General features: G+C 36.1%; 1 protein-coding gene across 4 annotated transcripts in view; it reads left to right on the top strand.

Moving 5' to 3' along the window:
• WDR72 (WD repeat domain 72) overlaps positions 1–15,912 on the top strand; it is a 187,462-nt gene that overhangs the window by 100,327 nt on the left and 71,223 nt on the right. For all 4 annotated transcript variants that reach the window (XM_064365697.1, XM_064365698.1, XM_064365694.1 and 1 more), the window contains exons 15-18: positions 3,461–4,278; positions 5,877–5,968; positions 9,324–9,403; positions 12,965–13,160. In XM_064365697.1, the coding sequence (XP_064221767.1) occupies positions 3,461–4,278; positions 5,877–5,968; positions 9,324–9,403; positions 12,965–13,160 (1,186 nt within the window). The remainder of the gene's footprint in view (positions 1–3,460; positions 4,279–5,876; positions 5,969–9,323; positions 9,404–12,964; positions 13,161–15,912) is intronic.

Genomic DNA, 15,912 nt, shown 5'->3' with positions numbered 1-15,912 from the left:
TGGTCAATTTTAGAGTAGGTGTGATGTGGTGCTGAGAAGAATGTATATTCTGTGGATTTGGGGTGGAGAGTTCTGTAAATGTCTATTAGGTTTGCTTGTTCCAGGTCTGAGTTCAAGTCCTGGATATCCTTGTTAATTTTCTGTCTCGTTGATCTGTCTAATATTGACAGTGGTGTGTTGAAGTCTCCCACTATTATTGTGTGGGAGTCTAAGTCTCTTTGTAAGTCTTTAAGAACTTGCCTTATGTATCTGGGTGCTCCTGTATTAGGTGCATATATATTTAGGATCGTTAGCTCTTCTTGCTGCATTGATCCTTTTACCATTATGTAATGTCCTTCTTTGTCTCTTTTGATCTTTGTTGCTTTAAAGTCTATTTTATCAGAGATGAGAATTGCAACTCCTGCTTTTTTTTGCTCTCCATTTGCTTGGTAAATCTTCCTCCATCCCTTTATTTTGAGCCTTTGTGTATCCTTGCATGCGAGATGGGTTTCCTGGATACAGCACACTGATGGGTTTTGGCTTTTTATCCAATTCGCCAGTCTGTGTCTTTTGATTGGGGCATTTAGTCCGTTTACATTTAGGGTTAATATTGTTATGTGTGAATTCAATCCTGTCATTTTGGTGCTAGGTGGCTGTTTTGCCCTTTGGTTGATGCAGATTTTTCATTGTGTTGATGCTCTTTACCTTTTCGTGTGTTTTTGGAGTGGCTGGTACTGGTTGTTCTTTTCTATGTGTAGTGCCTCCTTCAGGAGCTCTTGTAGAGCTGGTCTGGTGGTGATGAACTCTCTGAGTTCTTGCTTGTTCACAAAGGATTTTATTTTTCCTTCACTTATGAAGCTTAGTTTGGCTGGATACGAAATTCTGGGTTGAAAGTTCTTTTCCTTAAGGATGTTGAATATCGGCCCCCACTCTCTTCTGGCCTGTAGGGTTTCTGCTGAGAGATCTGCAGTGAGTCTGATGGGCTTCCCTTTGTGGGTAACCCGACCTTTCTCTCTGGCTGCCCTTAGTATTTTCTCCTTCATTTCAACCCTGGTGAATCTGATGATTATGTGTCTTGGGGTTGCTCTTCTAGAGGAGTATCTTTGTGGTGTTCTCTGTATTTCCTGGACTTGAATCTCGGCCTGCCTTGTTAGGTTGGGGAAGTTTTCCTGGATAATATCCTGAAGAGTATTTTCCAGCTTGGATGCATTCTCTTCGTCACATTCAGGTACACCTATCAAACGTAGATTAGGTCTTTTCACATAGTCCCATATTTCTTGTTGACTTTGTTCATTCCTTTTTACCCTGTTTTCTCTAATCTTGCCTTCTCGTTTTATTTCATTGAGTTGATCTTCGACCTCTGATATCCTTTCTTCTGCTTGGTCAATTCGGCTGTTGAAACTTGTGCATGCTTCACGAAGTTCTCGTGTTGTGTTTTTCAGCTCCATCAATTCGCTCATATTCCTCTCTAAGTTGTCCATTCTTGTTAGCATTTCGTCAAGTCTTTTTTCAAGGTTCTTAGTTTCTTTGCATTGGGTTAGAACATGTTCTTTTAGCTCACGGAAGTTTCTTATTATCCACTTTCTGAAAGCTGATTCTGTCATTTCATCACACTCATTCTCCGTCCAGTCTTGTTCCCTTGCTGGTGGGGAGTTGTGATCCCTTGTAGGAGGAGAAGTGTTCTGGTTTTGGGTGTTTTCATCCTTTTTGCGCTGGTTTCTTCCCATCTTTGTGGATTTTTCCACCTGCTGACTTTGTAGTTGTTGTCTTTCTGATTTTGGTAATTTTAAGTCTGCTGTGGCAGAACTCATAAACCCCCTGCTCTTCCCCCGAGGTGTTCTGTCCCAGGGAGTTACTGTTTTCTGATGTTCCCCTGTGCGGTTGCTGTTTTCCCTGCCCACAAGGTGGCAGCCTAGTCACACTCAGGTTGCAGAGGCTTCGCTAAGCTGCTGTGGGCTCCACCCAGCTTCCGTGTGAACTTCTGGGTGTAGTTAGAACTGCTTCCGCTATGTTGGCCCGCCCCTGTAGTGACGGAGTCTCTGTAGTGGCGGATTGCCTTGGTACAGAACAGCAGGGTGCCTATGGAGAACGCCCCTCCTCCACAGAGCTGGACCGTCCCAGTTTCAGTTGTGTTTCAGGTCTTCTTGCTGGGTAAGAGGGGACACCGTCTCATCCGATCTGCCTCCGGAGCCGCTGCGTTGGCTAAAGCCGCGGCTCTGAGATTCGTGGCGCTGGCCTGGCTCCCCGTTTCAGCTCCCCTTGCTGGCTTATAGGGGACTCAGACTCTCTCACTTTATACAGTGAGCTGTTGCCTCAGGGTGCCGGCCCAGCGGCTGCGCCGTTCAAGCCAGCGGCGCCAGCGGCGCTGGCGACCCGTGTGGCTTCTCTGCGTGTGAATCTTCTGTTCTGTGGGCAGTAAAAATCAGTCTGGAAATACGGCGTCCACTCACCCTCTGTGCTTTCTCTCGGAGCTGCATTCCCGAGTTCCTCCTAAGCGGCCATCTTGGATCTAGACCTTTTTCCCACTTTTTAATGGAGTTGTTTGTTTTCTTCTTGTAAATTTGTTTAAGTTCCTTATGGATTCTGGATATTAGACCTTTGTCAGATCAATAGATTGTAAGAAAATTTATCCCATTCTATAGGTTCTGTCTTCACTTTGATGTTAGTTTTTTTTTAAAAAAAAAAATTATTTCCATAGGTTATTGGGGAACAGGTGGTGTTTGGTCACATAATTAAGTGCTTTAGTAGTGATTTGTGAGATTTTGGTGCACCCATCATGCAAGCAGTACACACTGCACACAATTTGTAGTATTTTATCCCTCATCCCCTCCCCACCATTTCCCCCGAGTCCCCAAAGTCCATTGTATCATTCTTATGCCTTTGGATTCTTATCGTTTAGCTCCCACTTATGAGTGAGAACATACGATATTTGGTTTTCCATTCCTGAGTTACTCAGAATAATAGTCACCAATCTCACCTAGGTCACTGTGAATGCCATTAATTCATTCCTTTTTATGGCAGAGTAGTATCTTATCATATATATCATATGGTATGATAGAATACATACCATATGTGGTATATGATATATATATATACCAGTTTCTTCATCCACTTGTTGATTGGTGGACATTTGGGTTGGTTCCACATTTTTGCAATTGCAAATTGTACTGCTATAATCATGGGTGTACAAGTATTTTTTTCATATAATGTGAGAGTGTATATTAAAGGATATTAATCTAGTGCCATCTTATACCAGTGACATAATTCATTTTATTTAGAGGAAAAATAAAACGTAGGAAAATAGAAGTTTTCAAAGGATGTTAGAATATATTTAGAGAGGAGTTTTTAGAGCTAAGACAAAAAAATTGAAATTATTTGCCTTTTGCTGTACTGCAATTTAATAATTTTTAAAAATCATGGAATACTTAATGAAATGACTTAATAAGCAAGAACTTTGACACAAATATTTTTGTCCCCTTAGGTTGCTGATGCCACATTTTTCCCAAGACCTTTCAGTGTCTTGCCTGTGAAGATAAAATGGAGTAACGTAGGCTTTCATATTCTTCTATTTGATCTGGAAAACCTTGTTGAACTTTTGCTACCAACTCCACTCAGTGATGTTGACTCTTCCAGTTCATTCTGTGGTGGTGAGGTCCTGAGAAGAGCCAAGAGCACGGTGGAGAAGAAGACACTGACACTGAGAAAAAGTAAAACTGCCAGTGGTCCTCTCTCAGCAGAGGCACAAGCCAAGCCTGTTACTGAAAGCCTGGCCCAAGGAGATAACACCATCAAATTTTCAGAAGAAAATGATGTCATTAAAAGGCAGAAGAAAATGAAGATCTCTAAAAAAATGCAGCCTAAGCCATCAAGAAAAGTAGATGCCAGTCTCACAATAGACACAGCTAAATTGTTTCTGTCTTGCCTTTTGCCATGGGGAGTGGATAAAGATTTAGATTATCTTTGTATTAAGCACCTCAATATTTTAAAGCTTCAGGGTCCCGTTTCTTTGGGACTTGCGTCGAATGACGTTTATTTCTCACTGATGTTGCCAGGTTGGGATTTATGCAGTACTGAAATGATAAAAGACTGTTCAGGAGTAAATTTATTTTCCAGGAAAGTTTTGGACTTGTCAAATAAATACACAGCCACTCTTCCAAATCAGGTTGGAATTCCAAGAGGACTGGACAATAATTGTGATTTTTTACAAGAGTCAAATACTATAGTTTATTTGTTGAGCAGACTATTTTTAGTTAATAAGTTAGTTAACATGCCTTTAGAATTGGCATGTAGAGTTGGCAGGTAAGACATACCTAGAGATTTTGACAATTCTAATTTATGACATTAAAAATTATTATTTGTTACATTCAGCTCTTTAACAATTCTCCCTTTTTTCCAGTCGGGGGTAAATATGCAACCATTTATTGGTTTAAAACACATTTAAGAGAATCTGCTTTTTAATTGTTTGGAATTGGAGTATAATTTGGCAATAAATCTATATGATTAAAAATTCACTTATTCAACAGATATTTATTGTTCTCATAATATATGCCAAGAAGGTCATAGTATGGGATGTTGAATGAGTTAATAGATACATGTATACATAGACACACATATATCTTGAAATCCATTGTACATGGTGTGAATTAAGTATGAACAAAAACATTTAAGTAAATACTTATGATAATATATATTTTATAACATCAGGGAAGGAAAAATTTGAAAATTTCGAACCTCAAATTTTATCATTTATTTTATATTTTGACATATTAAAATAGAATAAAATAGAAGATACTTTTTAGTAATTCATTTATACATAGTACAGTTTAGTAGTAACTGTTTCTAGTTTTGAGATTACACTAGCGATGTGGCTTTGGGCTAGTCACTTCGCTTTTCTGGGCCTTACTATCCTCATTTACAAAATGAGGTTGGTGGTGTAGGTGACTGTCAAATTCTTAAAAGCTTAGGTTGCTAACCGGTTTGATTTATTGGTCTAATCATAATCCCACAGAGCAGATGAGGGACTTAGTTGTTTGCCAGAGGTTTTCATTCTAAGTTTATTCCTGATACAGATTACAGGATGGAAATGATGTGTCTGATGTCGGTGTACTTTAGGGAAGCTGACAGACTTTTGGTATGCCTTCCATTATATAGCCTTTCAAATGTTGTCACACATCAGTTGACTGTTTAAAGAATTCTTCATTGAAACAAATTATAGAATGAAGGTGTCAGGATTAGAGACTGCTTCTCTACCGCAGCCACTCCCAATTTGATCTGGCTGTCAGAGTCCAGATATTATTTTTTGAGAAATCAAAATAATGTACATTGGATTTGCCACACCAAATCCTTCCAACAAATTTGACCATTTCACAAAGATTTTACTGTGGTTGTGAAGGCTGAGAAATCCTTGTACACTTAACAACTGGGTGCATGATTTAACTGAATTTTAAGGAAATAATTGCCTACCTATGAGAACATCCCTGGCACTTTTGGAAGATTCCTATGATTGGAACACTGGCCTAGGGTAAAATCTACTTTTGTAAGGCTCAAATGGTACCTGAGGAGAATTCTTTTGCAGATGTCAACCTATTAGGGTTTTTAAATTGTTGCATTAGTCAGTAGTCATGTGACTTAAAATAGCAAAGCCTTTCCTGTAAATGTAGGTCACAGATAATTCTGGCAAACTAAGATTTGCAAGTCAATTGGGATTAATATTTTAGGTGGGAGTAAAGTGAGGAAATCAGATTCACAAGAGAAATTGGTGTGAAAGGTATTGCTAAAAGTAATCTGTATTCAATCTCCAAATTTGCTCGAGTGGTCATGTACCGATATCTTTGATTTATTTCCTCAAAGAACTTTTCATGTTTTTAGTAATATACTGTCAATCTTATTTTCAACAGTTCTTTCAGAATGAAATGTGTACATAATAAGGTGAGAAGTGCTGGGAATGACATTTTAAATATGTCAAGCGTCTACAGTTGCTCACGAAATGGTAAGGGAGTTACCAACACAGATATGATCTGATTTTTTTTCTTATGAAAGGAAATAACTAGTCTTTCTATAACTGGTTAGCAATGTCAAAATAAATAACATTTATAAAACATAGATTTATCTATGTTTGTTATTATACTAGCTGTGTGACTTTAGGCTAGTCACTTAGCTTTTCTGGGCCTTACTTTCCTCATTTAGAAAATAAGGTGGGTGACATTTATAAAACATTTAAAAATATAGATTCACCATTATATAATTTTAAAACATAGATATAATATTTTAACATTTATAAAACACAGATTTCAAATGATCTTTGAAATGACTAAACATTTGAAACTTTTCGGCAAAGGAAGTACTTAGATGTTAAGTTATTCTGTGTTTTATTGAAAAGTTTATTGCATCACTATCTTTCTTACCAAATAAATGATTATTAGATACTTTTCTTGCAATTTCAGAAGGTTGTATTCTTCTCAGTAACAACTTCGGTGTTTAAATTTTCTCTGTTTCCTCATGGCAAATTTATCTCCCAAACCTGCCTTTCCAAGTTTGGGGCATCTCAGTAAACAATAGTTCTATTCTTCCAGTTGCCAATGGCACAAGCCAAGAACTTCGGGATCATTTTTTACTTTCCCTTTCTCTCATACCCCACATCCAATCCGTTGATAATTGTGTCACTTCTACCTTCAGAATGTATCCCAGAATCTGACTGCTTCTCACCCCCTACACCAGCAACTCCAGCTTCCTCAGCCTCCCTTTCCCTCACCCTCACCCCTGTGAGCACTCATCCTGTCTTGCCTGGATGACCCCGGGAGGCTCCTGATCACCTCTCTGCTCCTATTCTTGGCTCCTGCGCTATGTTCCCAATCAACCAGCAGGAATGATTATTCAGAACTAAGTCAGAACCTCACGTTTCTATGTATAACCTTTCAGTGGCTTGTGTTTCACTCAGAATAAAAGCCACCATCCTTACTATAGCACACAAGACGCTAAACGATCTGGCCGCTCTACCTATGTCATCACATACACACCTCCATCCGACCTTATCTCTTAGTGCTCACCCCCTACTCTTAAAAAAAAAAGAGTATGTTTAAGTGAGAGTGTATTAATAGCTTCCAATTATCTAGTGCTTGGTATGTTCCAATAATACGGTTTCACATATATTATCTCATTTAATGTAAAAAGAACCCTGCACAGTAGAAGGCAGCATCTGTGTTTTACCCTCAAAAAAATAGAGGTCAGGGAAGTTAGATGACTCACAGGCAAACAGCTAATCAGTAGACGGGCCTGCATGCCAATCCAAATCTGATTCCTACCTCCATTTCCTGTCCACTTCGTCAGGCCACTTCTCACACTTATGATTACAGATAGTGTTCCCTCTAAATGGCCCCACTCTGGGTTGCCTCCTTTCTCTGTACATAGTCACCCTTCTTAGGGTTAGCTATCCAGTTTTCATTTTACTTTTTTAGCACTGGTAACTGCGAAGGTGATTGGAATTTAATATTCAATATAAGTGTTTCTGCAAAGACAGGGGATTACTAACCACAATCAAGAAGGTGCCTGCTTTTCCTATGGCTGCCCCAGTCAAACAGCCTAAGCAACCACTGTTAGCATAGAATCATCTCTCTGAAATTTAGGTTGGCACTTATAGCATTTAAAATTCAGGTAAGGACTAGGGAAACATGTTTTTCAAAAAACCATAGGAAGAAGAAAGGTTAAAAAAAAAGGAAGTATTGACTTCATGGTATTAATTTTATAAAGCCAAATCCTGAAGAATAAAATAATACTCTGAAGTGCTCATCTAAAAGATTGATAGGAACCAGGATTCACTTCTATCAGCAGGAATGGTGACTGAATAATATTGGTAAGCCTGGGATATTTCCTTTTTATCTTTACCCCTCAAGTTGCAATTAATTCTTTAGCTTGCTGACATTGCCAAGACAAGTTGGCTCTGATTTCCATCACATATTAAAATTTTAACATCACATAAAAATGTGCTGTGAAGTACCCCATGATACTAGTAAGTAGTTACAGTTGAGACCAATACTTAGCTTTGATGGTTGAGTCACAAGATCAACAAAGTAGGAGAGGGAGGAAAAAAGATCAAAAGAAAATTTTCCCTTACCCTCTGTGTTCATGAAGAAATGGAAAACATGTCAAAATTATAATCTACCATGCTTACATATTTTATATACCGTTTATATATCATTTTACATTTATATTAAATGCTCCATTAGGAAAAAAATAATATCAATAATTGGTCAGAAGTTTCTTATATATTACTTTCATGTTCTCAAATTGCATTGTATACAATACCTTCTATTAAATTTTCCTTGAATAGTAATGTGGTAAATATATATTCATATATAGATAGGTATCTCACATATTAATATAAAATAATGATTTGATGAAAAGTTTATCAGACAAATGCTAATTTAAATAGTTGATACCACAATGTCAAACATATATCAATATATTAATTTAAATAGACAATTATAGTAACAACTTTTCCGTTTGCACAGGCCCTTACCATTCTTCCCTATCTCACTCTCACAATCTGGCACTTAGATAACAGACTTTAGCCATCAGAAAGCCTTATATCATCGATTGTTCATTATGATTATATGTACATTTTCAATTAATGAAAAGGCACTTATTAAGTGCTTTTTTGTGTAAGGAACTGCTGGACACTCTATGAATCAATTTACATAGACCAAGCTCTGGCTCATTCTTAAAATTTCACACTGAATATTAAGGCAAATAGATAGCAAGGACATTGGAGAGGGCAAACAGAAAAGAAACGATACATAACAGAATGAGTCAAATTAAAACATTAGTGCTCTACCTATTAATCAAAGTGGTATAGCTGGGTAAGGACAAACAAAAAAAAAAAAAGTCTTTTATTTTGATTTTGCATGTGATACAGACTAATTCACAGCAGAGTAGAATTTCAGAATTTGTATGAGTAAGGATTTGTAAGATTTGGTGATCTGTCTTGGGTCAGCAAAATGAACGAAAGTGTGTTTAAGCTGTAAAAATGAATTTGATTTGATGTGAATATGTGTTATATAATTGTTCAAATTACATATGTGTGTGTGTGTGTGTGTGTGTGTAAATGTACACAAATGGATCTTGACTCTGTACATACATATCATCTGCAGTACTTTTGCAAAGCATTAATGCCTGCCTCACCTCTACCACAAAATCTGTAAAATAAAAATCTCTGGAAGATTGAACCTGACCACCGGTGTTTATAAAAAAACAAAGCTTCCCAGGTGATTCTAATATGCAGCCCATGTTAAGAGCCATTATCCATTTTTCATACTCTCAAGATATAAATGTGTTCCGTGTGTTTCTAGGAAAGAATGCGTCTCATGTACCTGAGGCTGACCTTTCACTTTTGAAGCTAATTTCCTGTTGGAGAGACCAGTCTGTGCAGGTATGATATAACTCACATTCATGAAGTTATTGAAAGAGTACTTTTTTGCTGTTGTGATTCATGAATACCCCCCTCTATCTGAAAATACAAAGACATGAAAGGTCAGCATGAGTAGTATGTTGGGGAAAATGTTTTTATAACAAAAACACTAGACAGTGGAAGAAACAAGCAGAACACTTGGGTTCTTATGCATCTTCATGATGCTGTATACTATTTTACAGTATTTTGCTCTTCCAAGGTGTTAATGGAATACCACTAAAATTTTTAACTTGCCTATGACTCAGTAATACTTTGAGTTAATAAGCATATATCCCAGATTCATAGCTGACTCTTTCTATCAATGAGTTTGTAAACCTTATTTTTAATCTCTGCACATTGCCTCATAAAAGAATATGATTCTTTTATATCTTATATATCTACCTTTTGGAAGAAATTTATTTATATACATTAGGAAGACAGTTTTATAGCCATAGAGCTCAATTCTAGCTCATTATTAAAATTACAAAGTTATATAAAATGCCATATAAATATTTTATATTTTGTTGGAGAAAATTCTATTTCTATTGACTACCTGTAAAATCTATCTACTACATTTATAGAGAGAGACTCAAGTATTGATAGTTATAAACTGTCAATAAATTATACTTTCCACAGTTTATTTTTGAATGTCCACAAATCTATTCCAATTCCTCTAGTATTTATTTAGTGCCTAACCTATTCCAGATACTATAATATCATTATTACAGACTTAGAAGATACAGCATGAGTTTAAATGTATATTTTGAGTTTCTTTCCAATTGGATTGCATTCAGTATTCACTTTAACTATTGTGGCACTGAGTACCCTAGTCATCATGGTTAATCTATTTTATTCTATTGTTATTTCTGTTCCTCTTGTTTTTTGATGATATTCATATTATTATTCTTATAATATGCATTTTTGGTGTTGACTATGTTAAAAAAACAATAGTTAAAATGAAGTCATGACATGTAAATCAAATAATTAGAAATATTAAGTGAAATTACATAAATTCCTATATATTTTTAAGAAAGAATTATTGTCCAAGTTGTATAGGATATTATATTCCGTGGGAGACATGACATTTTAGATCACAATTGTGGGCATGTCTCTGGGGTGATAAGCATCCCAGGATGAGAGGACAGCCATAAGCCCAGTGAAGGCGAACTACCCATTCTAAGGGATATGACATAGTCTGGACACCTTGTAGGTCTTAGGATGTCCTCCAATATCCTCCTTAATTTATAAGTATAGAAAGAGCAATTTCCATGCAGTATTCTGTTATTGAAAGCTCTTATCCTAATTTCTCTCAGTATCACAGACTTAGAACATGTAGAATCAGAGAAGTTCATGACTTGTCAAAGGTTGGATTTGTAGTAACTGTCATAGTTGAATTGGAAACGCAAACCTCTTCATTTATAAACCTGAGTTCTTTCTACCACATCAGCCACGTCATGGAACCAGTGATATCAAATAACATGTATGACAAAGTTAAAATGAAATTAGTTCAGTGTTACAAAATTGTTCATAATGAATAAATAATACAGTATATCCCATCATTGTGATATACATAAATCAGCATGATCTACCAATATCATGATATATAATATATAGAGAGCAGTGTATGTTAGAAGATACATATATAATAGTTATATGTTTATAATAGGTATGTGTGTGTATGTATGTATATGTGTGTGTGTGTGTGTATATATATATATATATATATATATATATATATACCAGCTCTGTCACTAAGGCTGGAGTGCAGTCGTGCGATCTGGGCTCACTGCAACCTCTGCCTCCTGGGTTCAAGCAATCCTTCTCTATCAGCCTCCTGAGTAGCTGGGACTACAGGTACACACCACTGAGCCTGGCTAATTTTTGCATTTTTTGTAGAGATGGGGTTTCACCGTGTCAACCAGGTTTGTCTCATATGGTAGATATAAATAGGCATTATTCACCAGGATCATGATATGCTAAGTATATCTTAGATTAATGGCATATAACTGATACTCTGATGTTAAATATCTCATTACATGATATTCATGAGTAAGCACCATTCACTTGTATTGGATTAGGCAGTACTACAGGTTAGTATGCATGGTATACAACAGTGATATTCTACCATTCATAAGCCTTCTTCACTCCTTAATCAAACATATGAGTTTGGGCTGGACAAGGACAGGGCGATAATCAGCAATCAGGAAGCTGCTCCAGTATTCTCAGGAAGCTTCCCATGTTTAAAAGTCAGAGGCCAGATTCTCTGCCCCAGCAAATATCTGCCATCATAATAAGCTCCCTGCATGTCCCTGGAACCTGAAGGTCTCATATGCTACCATGACATATAAAAGAGATTGAATAAATGTTTACATAAATATATGTTCAGTTTTTGGCCAAAGCATCTCTAGGTCACCACTCTCAGAGTGGTCCCACATCCCTAGATCTAGACATGCTTATGCATAGACTGGAAGTAATGGATGGAGGCAGTGGCAATTGTGGAACATGGGTCAGTTTGACAGAGGACAGACTTCTGAGGGGAAATATATATGATGTGGCACTGGAATGTGGCTGGATGAAAGGCACTGGGATGTAGCTATATGAAAGGTTTAACTGTTGGCCAGAGAAGTGTAATGGGAAGATGTCCCCAGTTTGTCTATATCAGCAGTGTCCTCTCTTTTCTCTCCCCAATTCAGCTCCTGGCCTTCCTTGGGCTCTACCTAACTGCTAGACCTTACCTGATCTTTTATCAGGAAGAAGTCTAGGAAACTGTCCCTAGCTTTGCACTGAGAGCAGAGACTATAGAATCTTGAGTGGACATGGACTTCAAACAACATAGAATCAGGAATCAGAAGGTCTGACCACCAAGTGTGTGTAACCTGGAGGTGTCATCCCCCAGATTCTTCATTTTAAAAATGAAGAATTTGGTTAGGTGTCCTATGGCAAGCGTTCCTTTCCCCCTCCTTCTAACCACAGGTCTTTGACTGGGCATACACAGCAAGTGAAAGACATGACTTGCAATACTTTAATCCATGTAAAACCACATAGGCATACACACAATTTAGTAAGATTTATTATTAAAATCATTTCTTTAATTTCCTGTATTAAACATAGTTTAAAGGCAGTGTTTTTAGTTAAATAATGCTTTGGAGCTAGATGTAGCTTGAGGATGTAACCTTGTCTAAGAGCAATAGAATAAATTCAAATGAATTTTCTTTATCTTCTGGTGCAAATGAAAATAGGAAAAATAATTGAAAACTCCTTTTTGTCTCATAGTGTAATGGTTAGCACTCTGGACTTTAAAAATGCCTCCTAAGTATCCTTCTAGAATCTCTTGCATTGCAAAAAAAAAAACACTGTGAGAGTCTGGGTGCCAATTGTTGCTCCCCACATTTCAGTTGTTGTGGATGCTGATTCTAGAAGAATGGAAAGTTACCGTTTATGGAAACCTGCTCAAATTTAAATTCTGGGCTTTGGATTTTTTGCAACATACCCAAGGATTTGTAATAATACTAAAAATAATTCATTTAAAAAAATTCCTTACAGGTAACTGAAGCAATACAGGCTGTTCTCCTGGCGGAAGTTCAACAACACATGAAGAGTTTGGGAAAGATACCAGTCAATAGTCAACCAGTGTCCGGGGCAGAGAATGGTAACTGTGAAATGAAGCAGATGCTTCCAAGGTTGGAATGGACAGAGGAACTAGAGTTACAGTGTATTAGAAACACTTTGCCTCTGCAAAGTAAGTACAAACTTTATTGGTATGCTCTTTCAACAGAACTTAACTACTAGAGACAATCTCCAACTTATGGAGAGCAACTTACGATTTTCAATATTATATTATGGTGCAAAAGTGATAGACATTCACTAGTCTCCTTGGCTTACGATGGGTTATGTCCAGATAAACCCATTGTAAGTTGAAAAGATCACAGGGTACCTTTATGCAGAAGTAACACCATCATAACTTGAGCAGCATCTGTACTTAGAGTGTTGAAAATGTAAGTTCACAGTGTATCCTTTCTGCAAGAGCCGAGCCAAGTGCCCTGTTTCTAACCTATTTTGCTGTCAATTTCATCTTACAATTGTCAAGTGTTTAAAGAACTTATAGATCCTATTATAATCATAAATATTTGCTAGAAGAACAGCTTGTATTATTTACAATGATGTTTTAAAGTTAAGCAATTAAAAGTGGAATCAGAATTAACAGTAATGGCTTAATAGGATCTATATTATAGGAATACCCTAATCATAATGGGTAAATTTGTTTTTACTTTGTACCTTGATAAAAGTCATGTGCCAATTTTTCTTTTCTGGGCATAAGAAGTATCATAAAAAATTAAACTGTTTTTATACGTGGATCATTTGATTTTATAACAAACTTCATCACTGTCACTTCCTAATGATAATGTTTATGTTTTAGGGCCAGCAAGTGAGTCTAAATTTATGTTGTAAAATGTTCTCTGATTTTTATCAGACTGTTAGCTGTTATTTAAAAAATAAAATAAAAACTGTAAAAAAAAAAGTACAACTTTAATTTTCAACTTTATCAGTAAGCTTTTGATGAATACATTAAGTTATGATGTGATTAAATGTCAGGAAAACATGTTATAAATTTACATATTATAGGCAGTTAAACTGCCAAGTACTTCCACTCTCACAAAGCGTTTTCTTTTAATTTATTCAGGACTATGAGCAATATTAGTATATATAAAATGTTAAATTTTAAAACAGGGATTATTCATGGAAATACTTAATGATTTCTTCTCATTGTTTTTATAAGATTACTAATTGGACAGTGTTATGTAGAGAGAGATAAAAAGGTGTATTTAGCGAAGGCAAGATATCAAAACAGGGAGAATATGTTTTAGTGCCAGAACAGTTACTGATGATGGTAAACTGAATTAATAATTTGATAAAGCTAGATGGTTATTTTAAGTCATTTGCATGTTTGTTTTCCAAAATTAGCTTTAATTAGATCCGGTAAATTTGCTTCTGTGAAGGAGCTCCTGTTTCATCATATCACACAATTATAGTTGTTTTACATATTTTAAGCAAGAAGTAGAAAAATTGCTTTTTTTTTTTTTGAAAAATTACTTTTTAATTAATTTTGAGTGACTACAGTTGCATTTTTGATACATATGGAGGGCCACCCATAGTGTCATTGGTAAGTTTCTTCCAACTCTCCAAAGACAGCTAGTGTTATATGTTCATCGTGTATTAACTCAGTAGATGTCATTTCTGAATTTTCTCCTGAATCTTGAGAGCCTACCTTCTTCATTGGCCCAGAGCCCCATTTTCTGAGTAAGAAATTGTTGGTCAGCTATTAAAATGAAACTTTAGATGAATTTTCTGTCACTTGGCTTACTCGTATTTGAGGTTTTACCAGATTGCACCCAATTCTGCCCCAGTATATTCTTAGATATAAGTATACTAGCTAGGTGCCTCAAGTTCCAGCTACTTGGAAGGCTGAGTTGGGAGGATGGTTTGAGCCCAGGAGTTTGAGTTCAGTCTGGGCAACATGGCCAGACTGCATGTTTAAAGAAAGAACTGTTGATACTATTGAATTTAGTCTTATTATGACTAAAGATATTTTGATTAAAGTGTGGTATTTACTCTCTTTCGATTAATTATTGAATGCTTCTTTCTTTGCCTATGGTAAAAGAAAATGTGGGGTTACTTTGTAATAAGAATCAGAACACCAAAATATTACAGCTACTTTATATGTTGGCGGATAAAATTCAGAATATTTTAAAAGAACAAGAACACATTCACAAAATTCTGGACATATATTATTTTCAGAAATATTAGCTGCAGGAAAATATTAATTACAATTGCAATTAAATGGGAGACATAAAATATACTGAAGAGGGAACTATCTAAGTGTATCATATTTAATATAATTATTGCCTTTTGTGAGAAAACATTTTAAAAAATAAAACTATTCAAAAGAACTTAGTAAAAACTACAGGAAATGTTTTTAGAATTCATTACAGTGGTATATCCTGCCTTACTTGGTAGGATTTTTTTTTAATTTTTTTTTTTTTTTTTTTTTGAGGCAGGCTCTGTTGCCCAGTCTGGAGTGCAGTGGCATAATCATAGCTCACTGCAACTTCCACCTCTTGGGCTCAAGTGATTCTCCTGCATCAGCTTCTTGAGTAGCTGGAACTACAGGCGAGCACCACCATACTAAGCTAGTTTTTTTTTTTTTACTTTTAGTACAGATGGGATATGCCATGTTGCCCGGGCTGGTTGATAGAATTTTTTAGAAAACGGAACCAGAAAACTGTTTTCATTATTTCTAATGTCCTGAGACAATATGTAATATGATGATATAGGTGCTATTCAATGGGTGTGGTAATTCCTCAAATTTCATAGGCAGATTTACTTAGCCTAATCATTGCAACATATATCATTTTGCAAAATATTCTTAAGGCAAATTGTATATGTTGTTTAATTTTATCAACTCTTTGCTTATTTGTCGTCTGTGAGTTCCT

This window comes from Aotus nancymaae, unplaced genomic scaffold (assembly GCF_030222135.1).
Source record: "Aotus nancymaae isolate 86718 unplaced genomic scaffold, 86718_ANA_hifiasm-v0.15.2.pri h1tg000062l, whole genome shotgun sequence".
NCBI lineage: Eukaryota > Metazoa > Chordata > Mammalia > Primates > Aotidae > Aotus > Aotus nancymaae.
This window is presented reverse-complemented; position numbering and strand designations above follow the sequence as displayed.